The 23,419-nt window shown below is 41.0% G+C and overlaps 1 protein-coding gene across 1 annotated transcript in view; it reads right to left on the bottom strand.

Annotated features, from left to right (window-relative positions):
• Positions 1 to 11,414: 11,414 nt before the first annotated feature.
• Positions 11,415 to 23,419, bottom strand: part of DCT (dopachrome tautomerase) — a 35,748-nt gene continuing 23,743 nt past the window's right edge. The window contains exons 7-8 of the mRNA XM_040487247.1: positions 17,628 to 17,829; positions 11,415 to 14,179 (exon numbers count right to left, since the gene is read on the bottom strand). Coding sequence (XP_040343181.1) covers positions 14,007 to 14,179; positions 17,628 to 17,829 — 375 coding nt within the window. The 3' untranslated portion in view covers positions 11,415 to 14,006. The remainder of the gene's footprint in view (positions 14,180 to 17,627; positions 17,830 to 23,419) is intronic.

The raw sequence follows: 23,419 nt of genomic DNA, 5'->3' as shown, positions 1-23,419 counted from the left end.
TATATACACAATGGAATATTACTCGGTGATCAAAAAGAATGAAACCTCTCTGCCCCTCCCCTGCTCGTGTTCTGTCTCTCTCTCTCTCTCTCAAAAAGTAAATAAACATTAAAAAAAAAAAAGGAATTTTGTTGGAAAGTCAATAAGCAGTATTCACAAACTCTGGAAGGCTGTGGCCATCCTGGAAGAGTTGGGCTCGAGATCGGTGTTGACTTACAGAATCAGATATTCCAGCAGAAGCTAAATCGGTCTTCTTGTGTTAGGTTGGTTTTGTGTTCTCTGTTTCAAAGAAAAGGATGCCTGAAGGTCACCCGGGTGTCGTAGGGAAGGCAAGTCCTGAATGTGGGCCTCTGCAGGAGTGAATGTAGGGACCCATGAAAGGTTCCAAGTTTAGCTTCTTTTGGGACAAGGTAGTGCCATTGTCCCAGGGAAGAAGTGAGATCACACATCTGGTGTTCTAAGGTTTGTAAAGGAAAAGCTGCCAGATCTTGAGGGGAACACTCTCCTTCCTCCTCAGGGAAAGAGACAGTGAGGGAGTTCAGAAACAAGGCTAGTCTGATGTCAAACCCCAGGTTCCCAGGGCAGCTGGTACCCTGGGAGATGCCTTCACAAGTCACTGAAAGAGCTTCACCCAACTGCAGCATGGGCAGTGGAAACAGGACAGTATCCTTCAAAGGACAGCAGAGCACAGACCACTTCAGTAACAAGCAGGCAGGATGTGGTTGGAAGGTACAAGCCCCCAGTTAAAAGATACATAAGGGGTGGGGATGAAATGTACATGATCACTGTAATTAACACTGCCCTCTGGTTATGTTTGAAAGCTGCCAGAGAGCAAATCCTAAAAGTTCTCATTACAAGGGAAAAGACATTTTTTTTCTTTTTTTAGACATCTATACAAGAGGATGCGTGTTAAGTAAACTTGTAATCATTTCACATTATGTCTAAGTCAAATCATCGTGCTGTACACCTTAAACTTATATGGTGCTGTAGGTCAATAATGCCTCAATACAGTGAAAGGAAAAAAAAACTATAGAGCCTGAAAAAAGAAAAACAAATTCAAGTAGTTACAACAGAAACTGTCCTTCCCTGCAATGTCTAACATAACCATCTGGCTCCTGAGATAAAAGTTTGCAAACCCCTGCGTCAAAACAACAAATATACCTTTAATAGCACAAAATTTAAAAAATATGTGCAAATTCTGGCTTTTATATAATGGCAAGTAAACTAAAGCGTAAAGATAACTAAATTCAATTATTATGTCGCATGATTAGTCTTGTGGTTGTGGCCACCAACATTTGGATGAGTAATGATAGAGACGTATTACATTTATAAGTTTTTTCATAAATATTCCATTGATGTGTTTAATAAAATTAACTTTTATCACAATTTAAGTAAAATCAATATGTTTTATAATCTAGATTTCTTTATAATACTTTATGTTGATAGTAAAGATTGGAGGATTAAAAATACAATAGAACTGTAGTTAAAGTATTCAATATTTCTGGGGTTCCTGGGTGGCTCAGTCGATTAAGTGTCTGACTTTGGCTCAGGTCATGATCTCGCAGTTTGTGAGTTCAAGCCCCACGTCCTGCTCTGTGCTGACAGCTCAGGGCCTGGAGCCTACCTCAGATCCTGTGTCTCCCTCTCTTTTTGCCCCTCCCCCACTCACACTGTCTCTTTCTCTCTCAAAAATAAAGATTAAAAAAAATTTTTTTTAAGTATTCAATATTTCAATAAGTTTTCATAAAACTTGCAAAGTCAGTGTGAATATTAAGTTCTTTTTCATATTTTGCTTCAAAAACTTTTTGTTCTAGAATATTCAAAATGTGCTCGATTTTTAAAATTAGACACGTAATTAATTTCAAATTTAAAACTATATAAAAGTCAAATGCGTGTTTACTTTTTAAAATTTAATAACACCTTTAAAAATATTTTTATAACATTAAAAACAAGCTGGACCACGGTGGTCTGCTGAACTGTTTACAACCAGCTTTCAAACTCCTCCCGTGGCATCATGGGAATCAATGGAACAGTTAACAAATTGCCAGTGTTTTTTCCCTTGGGAAAAGACAGAAGTCAGACTGAAGACTACATCCATCCCACCAGGTCTGAGCAATACAGAAAGGAGAGAAACCCGAGATGGAAATCCCAGATTTCTTACTAGTTTTTCGTGTATCATATACCTGGGGAAAAAAGAAACATGATCCTTTCTGGACCCCAAGGTTGCACCCTCAGTCATGCCTACTGCTTTGGGAAAGAGACTTTTAAAAAGGTTTGTTTTACATTTTATTTATTTATTTTGAGAGAGAGAGAGAGAGAGAGAGAGTGCATGAGCAGGGGAGAGGCAGAGAGAGGGAGAGACAGAATCCCAAGCAGGCTGTGCACTGAAAGTGTGGAACCAATGCAGTGCTTGAACTCACCAATCGGGAGATCATGATCTGAGCTGAAATCAACAGGAGCTTAACGGATGGAGCCACCCGGCGCCATTAGAAATTAAAAGACTTTCTAATTAAGGTTAGGAATATAGCTTCTGTTTATTTTTTCAAATGTCTATTTATTTATTTTGAGAGAGAGGGAGAAAGAGTGCATCTGGGGGAGGAGCAGAGAAAGGGAGAATCCCAAGCAAGCCCCACACTGTTAGCACAGAGCCTGGGCCGGGGGAGGGGGGGGGGGCGGGTTCTATCTCACAAACCATGACTCCACCCACAAAATGTGAGATCATGACCTGAGCTGAAATCAAGAGTTAGACGCTTGACTGACTGAGCCACCTAGGCGCCCTTAATTTTTATTACTAATTGAATTGTTAACAGTGATGAGTGATAAAAGGGCCAAATTATATTTCCTTTGTTTAAGTTTTGTTCAGTAAGTATATCATTTGGACAGGGGGAGGGGTGGAAATAAAGTTCATTTTGCTTAGATTTAAGAGTTTAAGTACATAGATATGTACTTATTCTGATATGTTTAATAGCCTAATGAAACAGAATAGTCCAGGGTTATGAGTGCAGATTAAAATTAGCCTTGGCCGAATACCATTTACCTGACAGCCACCAAATCTAATTCTAAGGATGGTAAATATCCAAAGAACTTGAAGTTGAAAGCCCACAGTAAATACATATTCCCAAGGAGTGAAACAGTATTGTGAATTTTTAAGTACACCTCACCATTTCCACATAATGTCTGAGCATGTATTTTCAGGATTTTTAATATTCTTTCTACGCTTTTCTTTTGCAGCCAAACCCACGGTTAACCAGCTTACATCCTGCTGGGTTTAAATCGATCCCCATTCGATTCCCCTCTTTGACCCAGATGTATTACATTTGTGAAGTTTATCATTAGTGTTATTTTCTTGTTTGTTTGTTTCATTTTCCACTCACTTTTCTAAGATATTAAGGCGTGAACATAGAATTAAATATTCAGATAAGTGAGGTGCCTGGGTGACTCAGTGGGTTAAGCGTCTGACTTCAGTTAGGGTCATGATCTCACAGTTTGTGGGTTCGAGCCCCACGCCAGGCTCTGTGCTGACAGTGCAGAGCCTGCTTATATCTTCTGTCTCCCTCCCTCTCTGTCCCTCCCCTACTCATGTTCTCTCTCTCTCTCTCAAAAATAAATAAATACTGGGGCACCTAGGTGGCTCAGCCGGTTGAGGTCTTTGAGGACTTCAGCTCAGGCCATGATCTCCCAGCTCGAAGGCTCGTGGACTCGGGCCCCACCTTGGGCTCTGTGCTGACAGCTCAGAGCCTGGAGCCTGCTTCGGATTCTGTGTCTCCCTCTCTCTCTGCCCCTCCCTCACTGGCACTCTGTCTCTCTCTCCCTCAAAAATAAATAAACAATGAAAAACTAAGTTAAAAAAATAAAAATAAATAAATAAATAAATAATGTTAATGAAAACAATATTCAAATAAGTACGCAAATAGTGCAAGGAGAAAACCCTAACAGCTCTGTGGAGACTGAGCTGGCTCCCGGTGGGTGGCCCCTATGCGGTGTAGTGCACAATTTTCATTGGTTCGATGATACATGCAAATCCCATGTGCGGTTTGTAAGGCAGTTTAAGGGCATCAATGCATCATTTTCGGAAGAATATGTCCTACAGCAGTCAAATATGTGAAAGACAACAGACGAAATATGGAAGGACCAAAAAAGACCTCTGGAAGGTTAAAATTATAAAGTGAAACACTTTACAGAGAAGCATGTGGTTAGGCAGGGGGAAATCTCTTCATTTCTCTAGACTGTTCTGGAAGCCAGTAAATACCTCCCGCTCCAGACTGAGAGTGGTGGGGAGTTAGTCGGCCCTTCCCCTCCCGCCTGTACAGTCCCCTTCTGTTTCTCTCCTGGCTCAAAGCCAAGCCGAGGGCGCAAACTAAGGAAAAAGTAGGATCTGAGGCTCCCAGGTATACCTGTGGTGAATCCAACTTGAGCCTGACAGTAAAGTTCATGTCTTAGAAAGAGCAGGAAACACGGAACATTTGCTCTGGCTTCCCTAGCAAAAAAAAAAAAAAAAAAAAAAAAAGAAAGAAAGAAATCGGTAATGAAGCAGAAGCACCGTGTCAATTGCTTAAAGTTCACTCACATTTAACATTTCACACACCATTTGCATTCCTGTTCTCTCTCCACCAAGTGAAAAAGGCGGCGGTGCCCTTTGGGGCTTAGCGGCCTGGTTCCTTCCCTCCCTCCTGGATGTGCCTCTCTCTCGCTCTGTCACTGTCTTCCTTCCCCCTTTTCCTGGCTCAGTGGTGAGAGGACTCCACGCCAGTGGAAACCGTCTGTGGCTCAGGGACACCCTGCCCCAGACCGAGCACCAAGAAATCACCCAGGCCCTTCCCGCCTGAAAGAGATACCATCCAACACCAGGGCCCTGGTTAGCTTTGCAGATGCCTTTGCGAACTCGGCAGAGCCTGCTTCTGAGTTTCGGAGCTGTGATCGCCCGTCTCGATCAAGAAGTCTCACCCACAGCGCTGGTGTCACGTGCCAGGCGTTCCATAGAGACCTGACACATAACTTCGACACTCACTGAGCGGCTTCTCTGTTCCAGGATGTTGTCGGCCGCATTATGCCCCTGCCCCCAATTTCTGTGGTTGAAATCGCAACCCCCCCAAACTCAGAATGTAACCATATGTGGAGATGGGGCCTTAAAGCAGTGATTAAGTTACCAATGAGGCAACTGGGGCGAGGGGACCCTAATCCAATCTGACTGGTGTCCTTAAAGAGGAGGGAAGTTGGACACATGGCGAGATACCCGGAATGCGTGCCCTTGGAGGTGAGCCCATGTGAAGAGGAAGCAAGAGGGGAGTTATCTGCCCGCCATGGAGAGAGGCCTCAGGGGAAAGCAACTCTACCGGCACCTTGATCTTGTGCTTCCAGCCTCCAGAGCCCTGAGAAAACGTCTCTTGTGTAAACCACCCAGTCTATTATACAGGCAGTGTTCTGAAGAACATACATATATGCACTCAACTCAGTCCTGCATCAACCTGTGTGTGTTTGGAGACAGAGGAACATTGTAATTTTTTAATTGTTAACATTTATTTATTTTTGAGAGACAGAGAGAAACAGAGTGCCAGCAGGGGACAGGCAGAGAGAGAGGGAGACACAGAATCGGAAACAGGCTCCGGGCTCCGGGCTCCGAGCTGTCAGCACAGAGCCCCACGCAGGGCTCGAACTCACCCACCGTGAGTTTGATGCTTAACCGACTGAGCCACCCAGGTGCCCCTGGAGGAACATTATTTTTTTTTTTTAATTTTTTTTTCAACGTTTATTTATTTTTGGGACAGAGAGAGACAGAGCATGAACGGGGGAGGGGCAGAGAGAGAGGGAGACACAGAATCGGAAACAGGCTCCAGGCTCTGAGCCATCAGCCCAGAGCCTGACGCGGGGCTCAAACTCACGGACCGCGAGATCGTGACCTGGCTGAAGTCGGACGCTTAACCGACTGCGCCACCCAGGCGCCCCTGGAGGAACATTATTAATATCCTTTTTGCAGACAAGGAAACTAAAGCCCAGAACAGTTTAAAAAAAGAAGTTAAAAATAAAGATTAAGTGGTAAATAAGTGATTGAGCTGGAATTTCAATGCCTATACTCTGGCTCCAGAGACCACATACTGAACGAACCACTATCCCGGATGTCCCTCTGCCTTCAGAGGGGCCCTTCCTTGTGCAGCACTGTTTTTCTTGCAATGTTTAAGGAACAAAGAAAATTTTCTTACTCAATAAAGGAATGGATAATTGTGTCTGAAAAGAAACAAGTAAACCAGCTCCTCTGTTTTCTCACTTTATTTTAAAATTCCCCACAGATGAATTTATCTTCATATTGAAAGAGAAACCCCAGCTCAGATGGGCCTAAATTTAAAAGAAAAAAAAAAAGTGCCCCCTCACCTTCAAACTTTCCCTGAAGGAGACAGAATGGCTGTTGGGATTCCAGACTTCGTGTTTTCACACCATGCCACTCAAAGGTGACACCTTGTCTTTCTGCTTTACTTCCCAGAAACCTCAGCAAAGATTCCTTTCCAACGTTGCAGCTTTCAGTTTTATACTCATGACTGAGACACTGCAGCCAGGGGTATGGAATAGAGTAACTGATTTAAGACCATAAGGTTCCCACCCAAAACACAAGAGCTGAGGGTCTCAGGATCGAGGTAGGAGAGACTCCTAACACCATGTTAAATAAGTTTCCAGGGGCTCGGGGGAGGGGGAGAATGAGGAATTCTTTTTCAATGGGCATAGAGTGTCTGTGTGGGCTGACCAAAAAGTTCTGGAAATAGCCGGAGACGGTGAACAACATTGTGGATGCGCTTAATGCCACTGAACCACTTAAAAACGGTTATAATGGCAAACTGTATATTATACATATTTTGCCACACAAAACTAAAGTAATTCAAAAATAAAATTAAAAAACTTTCTTAACGCATTTCACTTCCACGCCCTCTGAAGCCAGTCGGTATTTCATCCCCAGCGTGCCCCTTTGCCTTTGAAATTAGCCCTCGGGAAGCCCCCCTCCCCACTGGGCCAGAGCCAGGCCCAATGGGCTAAAAGGAAACCTGCCAAATGTCAACACAGGAATTATGCTTGGATTGTATTGAACACCAGCCTGTGACAGGGCTCCGGAAATACCATGCTATTCATGAGAGCAGAGAACCCTTATCTTAGACTGCCAGAGATTTCACGCAGGGAAATAATTAAGGTCAAGTCACTGACTGGTGGTTTGAATGGGAAAAAATAGTGGGCTTTTTAACAAATATTTTCCAGTGGCATTTTTAGTGTGGAGAGAAGGGAACAGTTCCAGCGGGGGCAGGTGACAGCTATAAGCGGGGAATGAGCTGAGGCATCTGTTTTGTCCTGTGACAATGTATAGTGAGGTACATACCCAGAAGTCTCAGCCAAACCTTCCAGAGAGCAGGGATCTTGCCTCCCGACAGCTACAACAAAGGTGAGCAGATTGCTCTGTGATAAAAGCCACGCGCCGGTGCATCCTGTCTCCAGCAAGTGGAGGAAAGGTCCAAGGTAGCCATCTAGCTGCAAGGTGAGTTCACAGTAATCTGATGTTCTGTTGGCTGTTGCTTGAAAACAATGAATTGACATCCATTACGCCCTGTGTCAACTTCAGAATGATTTTATCATGCCTGCTCTTGTGCAGCTAAGCTGCAAAATGTGGACTGTGACATACTGAAGTAGCAAAGAAACAAATTTGCATGTTCCTGGGCTGGAAGAGCCCTTTGATTGTGGGAGACTCCCGATGATGCCGTCAAGCTCTGGCAGACAGGGCACTGGGGACGCACCAGGTCTCTTTCTCATACAAATCATATTGTATGATAAATATCTTTTGCTGGCTGACAGCAAAAGATTTAGAGTCAGCACAAGATCAAAGAGTTGGGACTATCTCAAGTAAACGTGCTAAAAACACAAAGAAGGCGGCATCTTGATGAGAGGACATTGAGAGGAGAGAAATGCACAGAGTGAAGGAAAACGACCTTGAGTTTATAATATGTTACAAGCCTCGGAATTGTAAAATGCCCAAAACGAAAAGAAAATGTGTAGCTCAAATGAGAGTTTCGGAGACGTAGAGGTTGGAGGTTGTATGCTTGTCACGGCAGAAGAAGAGACAGGGGCACAAGACAGTACTGTAGGATTATGACTGAGATTACATGTCTGTCTGTGTTCAAGGCTGGTCACTTGTTGCATAAATAGGTCTGTGACTTAAAGCTTCAACACATATGGTTTTAGCTCAGTGTGCCTCTTTGGTGCCAAGTGCAAGACTTTTGAAATACAGATACTCTTTTAAGAAGGGAAGAATGGATCACTGTCAACAGTCAGGTCAAAACTTGTTATTTAAAGAAGCAAATAAAAATATTGGAAACGAGGCTTTCAGTGGAAACGTTAATAATAAATTTGCCGTTTTGAGAATTAGGTTTCCAGCAACATGTGTCATATAATAATATATTTATCAATAGGGCACACATTAATGATTCCCTTCAAGAGAAGCCTTCATCCTCTGGCAGCTTTCTAAGCGTTTCAAATCTGACTCTGCAGTTTTGTTTTGTTTTGTTTTTTGCCTTTTTCATACTCCCCATAAAAACAGCTACCATCACTGTGTCTGGAATCCCCCTTCGAGAGAACCACCAAAGATAGAGAAAACAGGTAGATTCAGCTGAAAAATTTTGAACCCCCACTTTTCTCATGTAAACAAAACCCAGAATAAGGTGGGGTGGGGGGAAGCCTTGCCCTGTATTTCTCCCTTTAATCTTTACCTGGGTATACATACTGGAAGGGGAAGCTTTACAAAACTAGATAGAAAGCTTGGTTTCTTGGGGCGCCTGGATGGCTCAGTCAGTTAAGCGTCTGTCTGACTTTGGCTCAGGTCATGATCTCACGGTGGGTTCAAGCCCTGCGTGGGGCTCTGTGCTGACAGCTCAGAGCCTGGAGCCTGTTTCAGATTCTGTGTCTCCCTCTCTCTCTGCCCCTCCCCTGCTCACGCTCTGTCTCTCAAAAATAAGTAAGCACTGAAAATAAATTAAAGAAATTTTGGTTTCTTTACTACTTAAGTCCCTTTTTCAATCACCTAATATAAGCTAAGCCACTTGTGGGCACCCAAATAAGTATTTGCTGTTGGTGCCATAGTGCCAATAGTCTAGTCTTGAAAAGTGAATTTTCCACAGTGAAGGATATTTCCTGACCCTGTTCACACCCTCACCCAAACTCAAATATTTAAATCTGGTTTCAATTCATTGATCCAGTATTTTTTCAGAAGACCCCTAACACCTTTTCCAAAATTTACCAGCTTCTCGGTAACAGTTTTTAATTGAAAAAGAAATTTCCCCAACCTCCAGCTGTAGTATGATCCTATAAATCATATTGTATGATAAATGATAAAATATCCCCTGTGTATGTTTGACAAGCATAAAAGAATTTTGCCCAGCAGCTGAAATGTTCCCTGAAACTTTTATAGTTTACTGTTGAACATTTAACATTTCAAAATCTGTTAAAAGGGAAATTCTAAGAGCCTTAATTATCATTACCTTGCCTCCACAGGAAATAATTTCCTTCTCAATATTGTGCTTTATCTGTCCTGATTTCTGAATTCATGGCAAATCTTTTAGCGTCTGGATTGTTTTGTTTTGTTTTGTTTTTCCCCACCCCAGGCAACTAACCACAGTACAGAAAAAAAAAAAAGCTAGGACTTTACCACACAGTGCAATTTTCTAATAAAACACAAGAGGGCAGTTTTTGCTTTGTCGTCAGCCTAATTCTACTCTGCTGTTAATCAGGATGGTCTGCTAATTACAAATTCAGAAATGCTCAATAACAGACAAAGTGAATGAGTAGTCAGAGTGGGTACTCTGGCAGTGAAATACCTACTATTTTAATAAAAGACAAGCTTAAGTCTTTCTATGAGGCCTTGTTTACAACACAGAGCACAATTCCATGTGGGAGATGAGGTGATAGTTATAGCAGAGAACGGCTTGAGAAACGGCCAAATTCAGTCATGTTAATTACATTCATGAAGTCTGACTTGAGTCGGTGGGGCAAATAACACAAGTGGGTTAACGGTTTCTGCCAAATGGACATAATCTTGATGAAAATGGAGAGACGTACATGTCTTCAACAGGAACCTCGAATTTTGTTTTGTTTTCTTTTAGAAAACTTTAACTTATCCCATTCCTCATCATTTTCTTGCATGTTGTTTTCAAGATTTCATTAAACTACCTGCCAAAGCGTAATTACATTCACAGGGGTTATCTTCAGCTTGAATTGCCATTGTAGCTAAAGTCAAAGTATCATGCCATCTTTGGGGAGTTTCTGCACAAACTCCTGAGTCTATCTGCATAAGAAAGGCACTAATTTGCCACTAACACCTTCGCTGAAAGAAAGCTTTCAGATAGTCCAAGGCCCTAAAATGATACCACGAAGTCTTCGCTTTCTATCCTTGTCCCTGTAAATGGTAGAATTGGGGCCTGCCAACAGTGGGGACAAGAAAATACAGCTGAAAGTATTCCCTTGCATTGGGTTGGATGGAATAAAGTTCCATACAGCGTATGTACAACTCAGAATCTGAAAGAGAGGTTGTTATTAATTTCATGGCAGGGATTCAAGATCCCACTATCTTATGTTTTCTCCGGCACATGTCAAAACAGATGCCAGAGGCCCGGAATGAAAAGTTCTACTTTGAGAACAGTTTATTCATTAAAAATATTTATAGAGCACTCAGGACGAGCAAGACTCTGCAGAAATAGGAAGAGGTCAACTTGGGGTTTTGCCATCGCACTGAGGAGAGTAATTGTGTCCCCACTGGGGAGCGAATTGACTCTTTATATGCCTGTATCAATTAACCACCCACATTCTCTGAGCACTTAAAGTGCTTTGATACAATGGCACTGAAGCTGAACAGAGAGGCATCCAACCTGACCTTTAGAAGCTTAGATTCTAAACATGGAAGCGAACACCACATACTTCACTGACTCTAACTCCTTTCTTCTGCGTCCCCAACAAAATGATCGCAAGTTTGCAAGAGGATCAGCAAGTTAGCTGCTGCAGGACCTTGCCTCCCCGGTCAGTGACTTCAAGTAGCCACCCTACTCCCCTACCTTACCCCAAGATCAGTCTTTAGACTGTGGAGACATCGAGTGTAACTTGTCACCTGGGAGTAGGCTGCTGTCTGGTTTCTCTAGCCCTGCAATTGAGAGCCAAGAAGTAGCAATTGCTGAAAAACTCAGACGATAGTAGAAACATCAGTTTAAGAACTTATTTTCAAAAGTGAAGTAGTTATTATGTGTTTTATACACACACACACACACACACACACACTCACACACACATATTCCAATATATGTATATTGAGTGCGAAAAAGATGGGAATTGATGTTCACAAATTAAAAAACAATAGCCCCCAACAGATGGACAAAAGTCTGCAAAACGTGTTTTTTTTTTCATTTTTCTCTTTAATAATTTTTTTTTACTTCTTGTTAATATGAGATTAAAATTACTCATTAGGATTACTACAATTAACAATGTTAAATCCTAAGCAGAACACAAATTAATAGCAAGGAATTTTACAATTAGAAGAGAGTTTCATTCACAAAGGAAAGGTAGCTGTTAGGTTTAATTTCACTTCAGAATGTTTGCTTTATAAAAGCATTTCTTTCGAAACCATAATTCATTTACATACAATTTTTCTAATACTGAGGATAGAAGCATATACAGTGATCTATTCATTTTCTTCAAGGTTGGAGTTTTTCCACTGTCATTGAGAAATACAACCGTACAATGCTTCCTGGTATTTTCTGACTTTATTTGCATAATATTCAATGTAAGTAAATACCAACTTTTTCATTCCAACAAGTTCACTCCACCTTTAAATTTCATAAAAGGCATTCATCATTGATTTATTGTGATGTTAGAAAATGTTAGAAAATTTTATTCCTCTTCTATGGACTATAAAATTAGGAAATCGTTTCTCTTAGGAAGACATTATAAAACATAATGTTTGTAAAAAGTTGCATTCACTATAGATAAAAGTAGCTAAGTGTAAGTGATTACCCTCTATTTCTACCTCAGATAGATCTTGCTTTAAATAAATCGTGTGGGAATATGATGAATGAAAATTCTGATGTACCTGAAAAGTAAGCTAGAGGTGGTTATTTGCTTTGTAGAATTATTCATATAGTTCATCTATAAGAAGTAATTTCCCCTGGTACTTTTAACATATCATTGATTTAAACGTAACTTTTCAGAAACACACCTACCATGCACAATTATGTCTTCATTTTAACGTTTCTCTTTTAGCTTAAAAACAGGATGTAAAACTGTGTTCCTCAACAACCCCAAGTTCGGAGAGTAAACCTTCCGGACTAGAGTACGTTCATGAAACTTTGCTGAATTTTCCATAGATACTGTTAAAGGCAGGAATGAGATCTATGTGTGGCTGTGGTTAGAAAAGGTCCACAAAGGACCCTGGGCTACCTTGATTCTCATGTGCTGAGCCCACTCTCAGATATACCTGTAGCTTTACGAGACTCAGGCTCAAATTCAGTTCAGAATGGGCCTTGTCCATTTCTCTGGCTTTCACAGTCTCATTCCAGGGGATAACACTGCGTCTTGATGAATCTTACACCCTTTAGCACCACACCCCCCTATGTAGAAAGTATCTAGCTCCAGGGTCCTCTTCCCACCCATTCTTCACACACATCCATTCCAGTAAAGAGGAGTTGAAATGAGTGGACACACAGGCTACCTTCTAGAACTCTGGCCTCACTCCTGAAGCACAGGTGCCAGATATGAGCAGAGGAAATTTACCTTGAAATCTCAGTAACTGTTAACTTCTCAGAAGTAGGGGTCATCTTGGTAAGTCTGTGTATCTTAGTAAAGATTGTCCATTCTTATGTCTCATGATACAATGATTACTTAGTGGAACACAACCATTTAATTCTGCATTGTCGCATTTTGTATGAATGGTTTGCTTTTAAAATGATAAGACTTAATTGATTAGCATCCATAGGTCACTGTCAGTACAGCGCAGCATTAGTAAATCTAAAGTCAACTCTTAAAAATAAACCAAAGGCATTATACATGAATAATTTCTCATCTGAGAGGCTACTTGGTAAAGTAATTCGTTCAGGATCAGCCAAATGAGACCTCAGAGTAATGAAACTCTAATCAAATTGTCCCATATCCAGGATTCTAGCCTCACAGCCTTTTCCAGTCAGCCTTTCCTCGAAGAAGTGTTTCTATACTTGTTAGTAGACTTAAAACAGTATATTAATTAGGAAACTCTATAACTTAACCCTTCATCTATTTATCACTATAGGATCAATGTTTATCCAGCTATGGAATCTCATGATATGTCTACTGTTAAGAACTGCAGGTTTTGACAAATTCTGGAAAGTCTAATTTACGAAAGAGAATCAAACTGATCATTCATTCATTCATTCAGTCATTCTCCATCCTATTTGGAAAATAGGATCTTCAAGCACATTGTAAAGGCTACAGAAGAAAAGACACAGCAGGCCTCAGAAAGACAATCAGGAAGGCACCTAAAAGCATTGATGTTTAGAGCTAAACTCATGGAGACTCAGGAAGCACCTGCCCCCCCTACCCCCACCCCATTACAAATGAAGACACTTGGGCTAAGAAAAAATCGAACCACGATCTTGCCCCGGTCTCAAATTACACTGACCTGCAAATTAAAATGAACCCACTCTATCAATTGTGTGTGTGTGCGCGCACGTGCATGTGTGTGTGTTCTCAGAACACGAGGAGGCTTAATCAGTGTGGAAGTTATTATCAGATACCATAAATTGTTAGCTCTACCTTAGTTTGGTGAGAGAAATAGCCTCAAACATTCCAGTTTGAGTCTGTTAAACAAGTAAACCAGCAACTACAGCTAAGCGTCTTCTGTGTTTGGGATAATCACTACAATAGGAAGAACCGTGTAAAACATCTTCAACTAAAGGAGGGACAGCGAGGATTCGTTTGTACATCAGCAGGGTCCTACGGCCGCTTCTCTAGGGAAAGGCGTGAGCTCTCTAGGCTTCTTCTGTGTACTTCTTGTTGCTTAAATGTGTCTCCACTAGGGGTGTGTAGCCTTTTCGAAGTCTTCTATACTGAAGGAAAAACAGCAGCACAAAAAGGCCAACCAGAGCCACCAACATTCCCATAACCACCAAGAGGGTTGTGGACCAACCTGGAGTTTCTTCAACTGCAATAAAAGCAGAAGAGAAGGGTCGACAATGGGGATTTTCATCAGCTGAATACTCTTAGAGAAGAAAAGAATACACCAATTTGTTTTTCACGTGCATTTTTTGTTGATAAAGCAAAACTCTACCGGCCAGGATAAAATTTATCTTTCCCTTCCCCACCAACACTTTGTCATATCCAGAATTGTCTTTCTTGAGGAAATGGCATTCGATTATCTACATACAGCTGATTGCATTTTTAAATTTCTTACGACAAACATTTATACAGAATAAACCCTCCAAGGAAGTATATAACTACTTTCGTGAGTTAGAATCTCATTTGTTAAAGTGTATGCTAAAATAGTATCTGGGGGAACTGCAAAATATACAGCCCTCAAATGGAGAATTTCAACTACTTCTCTACCTGTTAATAGGATGATAAATGTGTGAGGCAGGTCAGATTGGCTATTATAACAGGAGACATTCAATAGCAGAAGCAGATGAAGTTTGCACCCATTTAAATAGTTGTGAATGTAATCTGAATCTTCCACATGATAGATCTAATACTTGACTTAAATCTATTTTATAAGCACTCTCCACAAAATTAATGGATTTCATGTTAATACACTTATGCCAGTTTGTCATTTCTTTAAAAATCCCCTTCTCCTTGGTCAGCTATTCTTTTTTTTTTTTTTTTTTTTATTGCTTGTATTTATTTTTGAGAGACAGGGAGGGAGGGGCAGAGAGAGGGAGACACAGAATCTGAAGCTGGCTCCAGGCTCTGAGCCATCAGCACAGAGCCCGACACAGGGCTCGAACTTGTGAAAGGTGAGATCATGACCGAGTTGAAGTCTGGCACTTAACTGACTGAGCCACCCAGGCACCTCATTGGCCAGCTATTCTTAAATCCGATTTCTCTGACGCGGGTTCTTACTCTACATCCTGCATTTGCCTAAATGTAAAATCCTCCTTCTAGGATTTTCCTCCAATTCCACAGATGGCCCCTACTCACCCTGAAGCAATCTCTCCAAGAAGATTGTCGGTAATTTTTCTCCTCCTGCTACCATCCAACATCTGTTGCCAGAACCTTATTCTTAAAACACAGATTTTATTCTGCCATTTCTTTGCTCATGAATAAAAAATGATCGTTCTTTTAAATTGTGGTAAAACACATATGACATGTATTTAACCATCACAACTATTTTTAAATGCTCAGTTCTGTGGCGTTAGTGCATTCACACTGTTGTGTGACCTCACCACCATCTATCCACAGGATATTTTTCACCTTGCAAACTGAAATAATATCTCCCCAATCCCCCAGCCCCCAGCCCCTGTCTCTATACATTTGACTACTCTAGATACCTCATATGGGTGAAATCATACAGTTTTTGCTGTTTTGTGACTGGCTTATTTCATTTAGCATAAGATCTTCAAGATTCCTTCATGTCATAGCATATGACAGGATTTCCTTCCTTTTTAAGGCTGAGTAGTGTTCCATCGCATGCATAGGCTACAATTTGTTTATCCATCTAGCCCTGGGTAGACGTTGAGTTCTTTCTTTTGTCGATTGTGAGTAATGCTGCTATGAACAGAGGTTTACAAATAGCTGTTGGAGTATTTGCTTTCGAATCTTTGCTGGATCATATGGTAATTTGATACTTAAGTTTTTGAGAAACTGCCATATTGTTTTCCGCAGAAGCTATATACCACATTACATTCCCCCCAGCAGTACAGGAGGGTTCCAATTACTCCACACAGCCTAAGTGACACTGGTTATTTACTGCTTTGTCTGTAATAGCCATCCTAATGGGTGGAAAGTGGCATCTCATTGTGGTTTCTGCCTAGCTTTTAAGGTCCCCAGTAATGAGATCCGAACTTAATGCGGGTAATCTTCTCCCCAAGCCTTCTTCTCCGACCAAGCATCTTCACACAGTCCTTTATACAGACTGCACCTTTCACAGCTCTGTCCCTGCCCTTCTTCAGTCGAAAATGCTCCCTTCTTTCCACCTCACCTTCAGAAGATCCCCCACATCTTTGAATCTGATTCAAGAAGCCTTTCCCAAATCTTCCACTCCCTTCTCCGACCTTAGGTTACAGTTATGTCTCCTCAGAGAGGATTGTAAATTTCTTTGTCAGACCATTAAGTGAAACATTAATTTGTGTCTTCTAATGAGTTAATGCCTTCTGGGCATATTTAGACTCTCAATCTATACCTGTTAATTAGCTGATGTCAGAGGAAATGGAAGAATGGGCAAATGCACATCCCAAACTTTTTGATTATTACTATGTTCAATTCCAGAGAAAAAAATGAAGTTTCAAAAAGATATCTCAGCTGTCCAAAGAAAGGAAACTTCAAATAAGTAAGGAGAACAAGTAGGCAAAGTTGCAGGACTAGAAGGAAAAACAAGGGACAGGTTCCAGGGCCTGAAAGACTCTGAAGTCAGAGAGAGATGTGAGCTCAGAAGTCATTGTGATTACATCGTAGGCTGAGATTTAGGGAAGAGAAATAGACACAAACAGGGAAAACTCACCAGCAGATGGGCTGTGTGTTTTGGGGGATTCTTGACAAAGCAAGATTTTTTTTTATTGTTTTACCTTTTCTCTCTCAGCCTGTCCTAAGATGGTTTAAATGGCACGTGGCGCCATACTGGGGTCTCAGCAAATAGAAAAATAGGTGCCTGTGTATAGACACTTATCAAAATATCCTCCCATATTCTGACAAGTGGGAAAAGCTAATAAAAAATCTGAAGCTTAAAAACATGACTTAAAGAACGGCGATGAAGAACACAGCTGAAGCCCCATGTAGTCCAATGCGTTGGCAGGCCAACATCAATCTCATAAACCCACCCAGCACGGGTGATATGGGCTAACTGGAAGCAATTGGTGTTGTCACAAGATAATGCAGGAGTGGATGAACAAACAACACAATCCTGTCTTTAATAAAATTTTGATAGTGTATTCATCTTTTTTGCATTAACTTTGATTTCTGAAAAATATTGCATTGCATTATTATTTATCTCAATTCCTGAATTTTTTCTGTCTCCCCTTGAACTCTGTGCTCAGGGCAAGTACTGCACTTGCCTAACCCTGCATGCAGCCCTTCTTTAAGTGACGGCTAAGTCCTGCTAATCCCTGTCTACATGGGCCTAGTGCATTTTGATTTTATTGGGTAGACCTTTCAAACCATGGCTGGTATTTTATGGATTCGGATTACTTATTTATTACATATTATTATTTATTAATTCAGTCATCCAACCAGTCCCTTTTCTGATGGTTAATTGGTCATTCCAAGGCACATTTTGCTAAATATATATATATATATATATATATATATATATATAGTAGAAAATTGCCAACTGACTTAACCAAACCTGAGTACATCAGTGTAAGCTCTTGATTTATATTTTGAAAAAGAAAGAAAAGTTCTTTAGAAGATGCATGAATTACCCACTTAGAAGTTGCATTCATTACCTGGTAGATCGATGGCATAGCTGTAGCCAAGTTGGTCTGCAGTTAAAAAGAATTCCACATTAGTCACGGGAGGGAAGAAAGGAACCATGTTGTACATCCGATTGTGGCCAATGGGCGCCAGTTCCTGAGGCCAGGCATCCACAGGAGGATTGGATCTTTTCATCCACTCATCAAAAATGGCATCAGTAAAGGAATGAAGTACCTACAACACAGTTGGACACATGGCATTTGACATTGACCTGTCTGTTCCAATCAGGCCAATCAGATTGGAGCTTTCTTTAAAATGGAATGGTGTTCTTCTTGGCATGAGGAACTTCTTTATACCCAACTTTATCTTAGTGGCATAACCACTGATATTTTTAATTCAGTTTTCAAGGCTGCATGGCATCTCTCCAAACAGGATCATAAACCTCTTTGTCAGTGAACAAACGAAAGTTCATTTGCAGATTTAACACTCATTTGGGAACATCTGATGCCTTCAGTAAATAAGTGTTAATTATTAAGTTGAGAATAAAGGCAAGTATGACAAGATAGATATCCTACTCAATATTCAGAAGCTTTGGTTTTAACAGAAGAGAAAGAGGTTGTGTTTAACAATGTTGCAACACAGACAGGAAGGAAGGAGGGAAGGAAGGAAGGAAGAAAGAAAGAAAAAGAAAAGGAAGGGAAGAAGGAAAGAAGGAAGGAAGGAAGAAATAAAGAAAGAGAGAGAGAGAAAGGAGAGAAGGAGAGAGGTGGAGGAAGGAGAGGAAGGAAGGGGAGAAGAAAATCTTCAAAATAGGTTTTCAAATTATTCTCACCAGGTCCAATCTTCTGTATACTCATTTTGTAACCCTCTCATTTGGATTTTGGGTGTTATGCTAGCAAAAGAGAATCTAAAAAATGTTGTGATGTGCACAGTGCTCATTTTTATTTCCTCAAGGAAGCTATTAAAGTCCTTTTCAAATACAGCAATTATTTCATGTTTTAAAATATTTAGTAGCAAAGTTTCCACATTTATAGCCCCAATTTTGCAACAGGACATAAATGTGAGAGTTCAGCTCAACCTTTATGCTGGGTTCCTCTTTTTATTCTCAGACTGTAAGTTCAAGGACTTATGGACACTGTCCCCTTCTTTTCCCCTGGGTCCCAAGTGACTGTCATCCGAGAACCTGTCACATGGGCGCAGGGAGGTACTTACTCCAATAAATGCTTATTAAATGAATTCATTCACCCAACCACCATTATTCCTTGTACTCCAATTAGAACACTAGCCAAATTTTACTATAACTTGTTACTTATTTATCTATTTTCCTCAATAAGCCCCTTAATTCCTAAAGGTCAGAGATCAGGTCTTTCTACCTTTGAAGCATGACCTTAGCATGCAACCTGGACAGAGGTGATATTTAATAAGGAGTTGTTGCCTAAAGACTGTGCCAGGCAAAGTAGTTTTATCTTTTGTACAATTCAACTAAACTGGCCCCTTTCTAGCTGGTGCTGTTTCCTCAGCTTGCAATGCTGTTTCATCTGTTTTCTGACATCGGTTCATCAAGGACCAATGCAATGGTTCCTGCCCTCGAGTATCTTCCCTCATGGCTCCCAGTCTGAATTCATAGCTCTTTGCACTTAGCACCTTTAACTGCATTGCCCTCTTGGCTTATGTTACTGTTGTTAATTTAGTCAATAACATTTTCAAATCTTACCCAAGGTTCCTGGTGGTTAGTTGTCCCTATGAGGCAACAGCGAGAACTTTCTGCCTGTATTGTCTCACATGGATACACAGAGGGTAGTTAAAGGAATCAAGTCATTTACTCAAGGGATAGTTTTTTCCCCTGAATGGATTTTTTACAGTTCATGGCAAAGACAATCATCTTAAAAACAAAAACATCGGGGCGCCTGGGTGGCGCAGTCGGTTAAGCGTCCGACTTCAGCCAGGTCACGATCTCGCGGTCCGGGAGTTCGAGCCCCGCGTCGGGCTCTGGGCTGATGGCTCAGAGCCTGGAGCCTGCTTCCGATTCTGTGTCTCCCTCTCTCTCTGCCCCTCCCCCGTTCATGCTCTGTCTCTCTCTGTCCCAAAAATAAATAAACGTTGAAAAAAAAAATAAAATAAAACAGAAACATCAAATGTTAAGACCCAGGCCAGGCTTTTGCAGAGATAAAAGATTTTTGTGAATTCTGAAGTCTCAGCTTTGAGTAGCAAAATTGAAGTTTCAAAGAAATAAAGGCGTAAAGTTTAAAGCAACAGCTTTGGAAGACACGTGATTTTGCAAATGATCAATGTTTCCTACAAGTAGAGTTTAGTAAAAGTCATCTTTGAGAAGGGGCATCAGCCCTGGAAAAAGGACTATGTGTTAGCTTTGGTGTAGGTCCCTGAAAAGGTTCCTCATGTCCTGGGAATTCTGGATAAGGTTAGAAGGTTCCCAGGGAGAGAAGCTGTGCTTCCTCCTCTATCTGTAACCTGGGGAGCCTGCCAGGCTTAAACACAGCTTTCACTGCAAGTATGGAGCCCACGCAGTAGGGGTGGAATGCCTAAGGACAGCAAGCACTCCTGGTTGCTTACCAAACATCCATTCTCCTCTTCTTCCGTTGTCACTTGCTTTGTATTTTGAGTGAAGCAATGTATCAAATTATCCCTGAGATTGAACTAAGTGTCTCTGGATCTGACTTCTAGGAAAGCTCTTTAAAGGTCATGGTCTCAGCTTAAGAGTGTCCCCCTTTCCCTTTCCATTTGCCTTTGCTGCTTCATGGAACATGGATGTGACGGTTGAAGTTGCCGCAGGCATCTTAACAGCCAACTAACAAAGTTAGGAAAAGAGGTCACTCACCAAGGAAGGTAGAGCAGAAAGACAGAAGGGTCCGTGATGACTGTGGAGATACTACACCAGCCCTGGACTGCCCGCCACTGGGGCTCTTTTACATAAAGAGAAAAATAATCCTCTTTTTTGCTTGGACTTCTATAACAGGTTTTCTGTTCTAAGCAGCTGAACCAAACCCTATGTGATACATAGAAAAAGTATCTAGGGGTGTACCAGAGTGCATTTTGCAAAGAAAGCCACACAATATCTCGAGCTTTTAGATACTGTCTGAGTTCAAGTCAGAGATCAAACTGTGATTAGGAAAAGAGAGAAGGGATTCTCAAGACATGGAAAGATCCAGATTCAGTACTGCAAGAGGCAAATAACTCTTGGAAAGCACCAGAATTCACCCAGTGCAAAGTGTAAATAATTAAGGAGGAGACAAGACTCTGCAGCAATTCATAATTTGGGGAGATAAAAGAACAGGAGAAAAGTAATAAGGAGAGATTATAGGTCTCAGCAGGGCTATAAAAACATTATACAATAAATGCTCTAGTAGGAGCTATACACAGAGTAGCCAATTTATAGAATGTAGTAAAAACAGGCGAGTGTGTGCTAACGAGATGCAAAGAATGCGATAAACACAATACCACAAGCAATAACATATCCCCCACAATAAGAAGTCATGCAAGCTGTAGAATAGGTATTTTTGTTAGAATTGTGAACATTGTTCTTGAACAAGATGCCTTCAATTGCTCTTGAGAAGCTAATAGTATCTTTGACACGAATTAAAAGTGAGCTTGGTTAATCTCTCTTTAAGGGCCAAATGTAATTTGAGGGTAACAAACAAAAGCAAAAGTAAACTAACAGTACACTGATATTGCCTTATGTCTGCTACGGAGATACATAGCTATATTTCTGAATTAAAAATGGAGCGCTTCAGGGGTGCCTCAGCAGCTCAGTTGGCTGACTGTCTGACCCTTGATTTCAGCTCAGGTCATGATCTGAGGGTCATGGGACCAAGCCCTGTGTTGGCCTCCTCACTGAGTGTGGAGCCTGCTTAAGATTCTCTCTCTCCCTGTGCCCCTCTCCCCTACTTGCACACACACACACTCTCTCTCTCTCTCTAAAAATAAAAAAACAATAATGATAAAATTAATTGAGTGTTTCAGAAATGAGGTTACAAATTTTGGTACACAAACCTAGTCTCTCTTGCTCCAACAAACTAAGGATAGGTACAGGAAGAAAAAAGTTTCACCTTGGAGGCAGTATTGAAGAAAATGTGATTCTGTGGGCTTTCAAGGTAAAAATTTTTAAATGCAACCCTTGCAGAAGAAAGCAATCAATCAACGGCTGCTGTGCTTATAGACATAAAGAAACTGGGATAAAATACAGGGAAAGCTTCTCTTTTTTGGGATCACTGGAGGATAAAGTTACTATCAAACCTAACCTTCACTTAGATGTCTACACGTTCGGATTCCTGCCACAATGACCACAAAGACACTGGTACGTCACCAAAGACCAGCACACTGGTGCTGGTGATGTCCAGAAGACATCAGTCATGGTCAAAGTGAGTATTATTGTGACAATGCTCTGCTCGTCTGAGAACTCATATGTAATCCCTAGGAAGTCACACAATAGACCCTGAGTTTCATATGGGAAGTTCCAATTTAGAACTTAGGGTAGAAGGCACAAATAAAAAGTCAGGTTGGGGGGCGTCAGGGTGGCTCAGTCGGTTGAGCAGCTGATTTCGGCTCAGGTCATGATCTCACAGCTCATGAGTTGGAACCCCGTGTCGGGCTCTGTGCTGACAGCTCAGAGCCTGAAGCCCACTTCGGATTCTGTGTCTCCATCTCTCTCTGCCTACTCCCTGCCCCTGCTCACACTCTGTCTCTCTGTCTCTCTCAAAAATAAATAAACATTTAAGAAAAAATAAAAGTTAGGTCGGAATTTCTAAATAAGAGAATTCCTGATTGTAATTCCTAAAAAAATGAGATCTCATCCTGCTTACGACTTTATGATAATATGTATGTATTCTTGCCTTGTTCTAGCAAGAATCTGAAGCAATATGCGATCAGAATGTTGGTTTCACACTTCCCTAAAGAAACCATATGGAACAGGCATGAAATAGTTCAACAACACCCAGCTTTCACTGAGACTACGCTGTGCCACAAGGAGACGGATATGCCATATGCAGCACATTTAGTGAGACAAGAAACAGTCATAAGAAAAAAGGAGATTTCAGCACTAATAGTCTTGCAGGCAGTGCTCAGCCAGGATGTTGTGTGTTTTCCATTTTGCTCATACTTCTTCTCCTTATCCTTCCCTAGCCACTCTCTCACTGCATCCTGAGCAGACAGAATGGAAGACATCTTTGGGCATTTTGAAGGAGTCCCGTAGATAGTCCACATATACTTGTATTATAGCATTGTATGCACAGTATACATAAGCATACTTAGAATATATGTAGCATAATTCATTTAAAAGCATGTATTTAAAAAGAAATATCAATTATGTATAGTGACAGATGTAACTAGACTTACTGAGGTGACTGTCTTGTGATATATACAAATATTGAATCATTAGGTTGAACACCTGAAACTAACTTAATTCTACCTGTCAGTTATATCTCAATTAAAGAAAAAAGAAATATCAGTTGAGCCCTTGAGGAAGAAAGCTTATATTTCAAGGATTAAACTTGGAACACATGCAAACAGAGGACTACAAGAGGTTCTGCTATTAGGACGACAGCTTTAAAAGAAGTCATTGTATGTCATAAGCAGGTGGGAAAGAGGGAACCACAGGGATGTTAGAAGAGATTCTAGATAAGAACTGAGGTAATCCCAGGGCATGCGTGTCTAAGGGATCACGAAAGCACTAGGAGAAAGGAACCCACATCAATGGTCTAACCACCTTAGATTTACATAGAAATGTGGTTTGCCATTATGCTACTTAATTTCATCCATAATGAAGTGTATATAGTTCATTTCTCAGTATAGGTTGAGTTCTCAATAGAGC

The sequence above is a fragment of the Herpailurus yagouaroundi genome, unplaced genomic scaffold (genome assembly GCF_014898765.1).
Source record: "Herpailurus yagouaroundi ecotype Mexico unplaced genomic scaffold, PumYag 164, whole genome shotgun sequence".
NCBI classification, from domain to species: Eukaryota; Metazoa; Chordata; class Mammalia; order Carnivora; family Felidae; genus Herpailurus; species Herpailurus yagouaroundi.
Note: the sequence above shows the minus strand (reverse complement) of the source record. Positions and strands in the feature narration are given on the sequence as shown.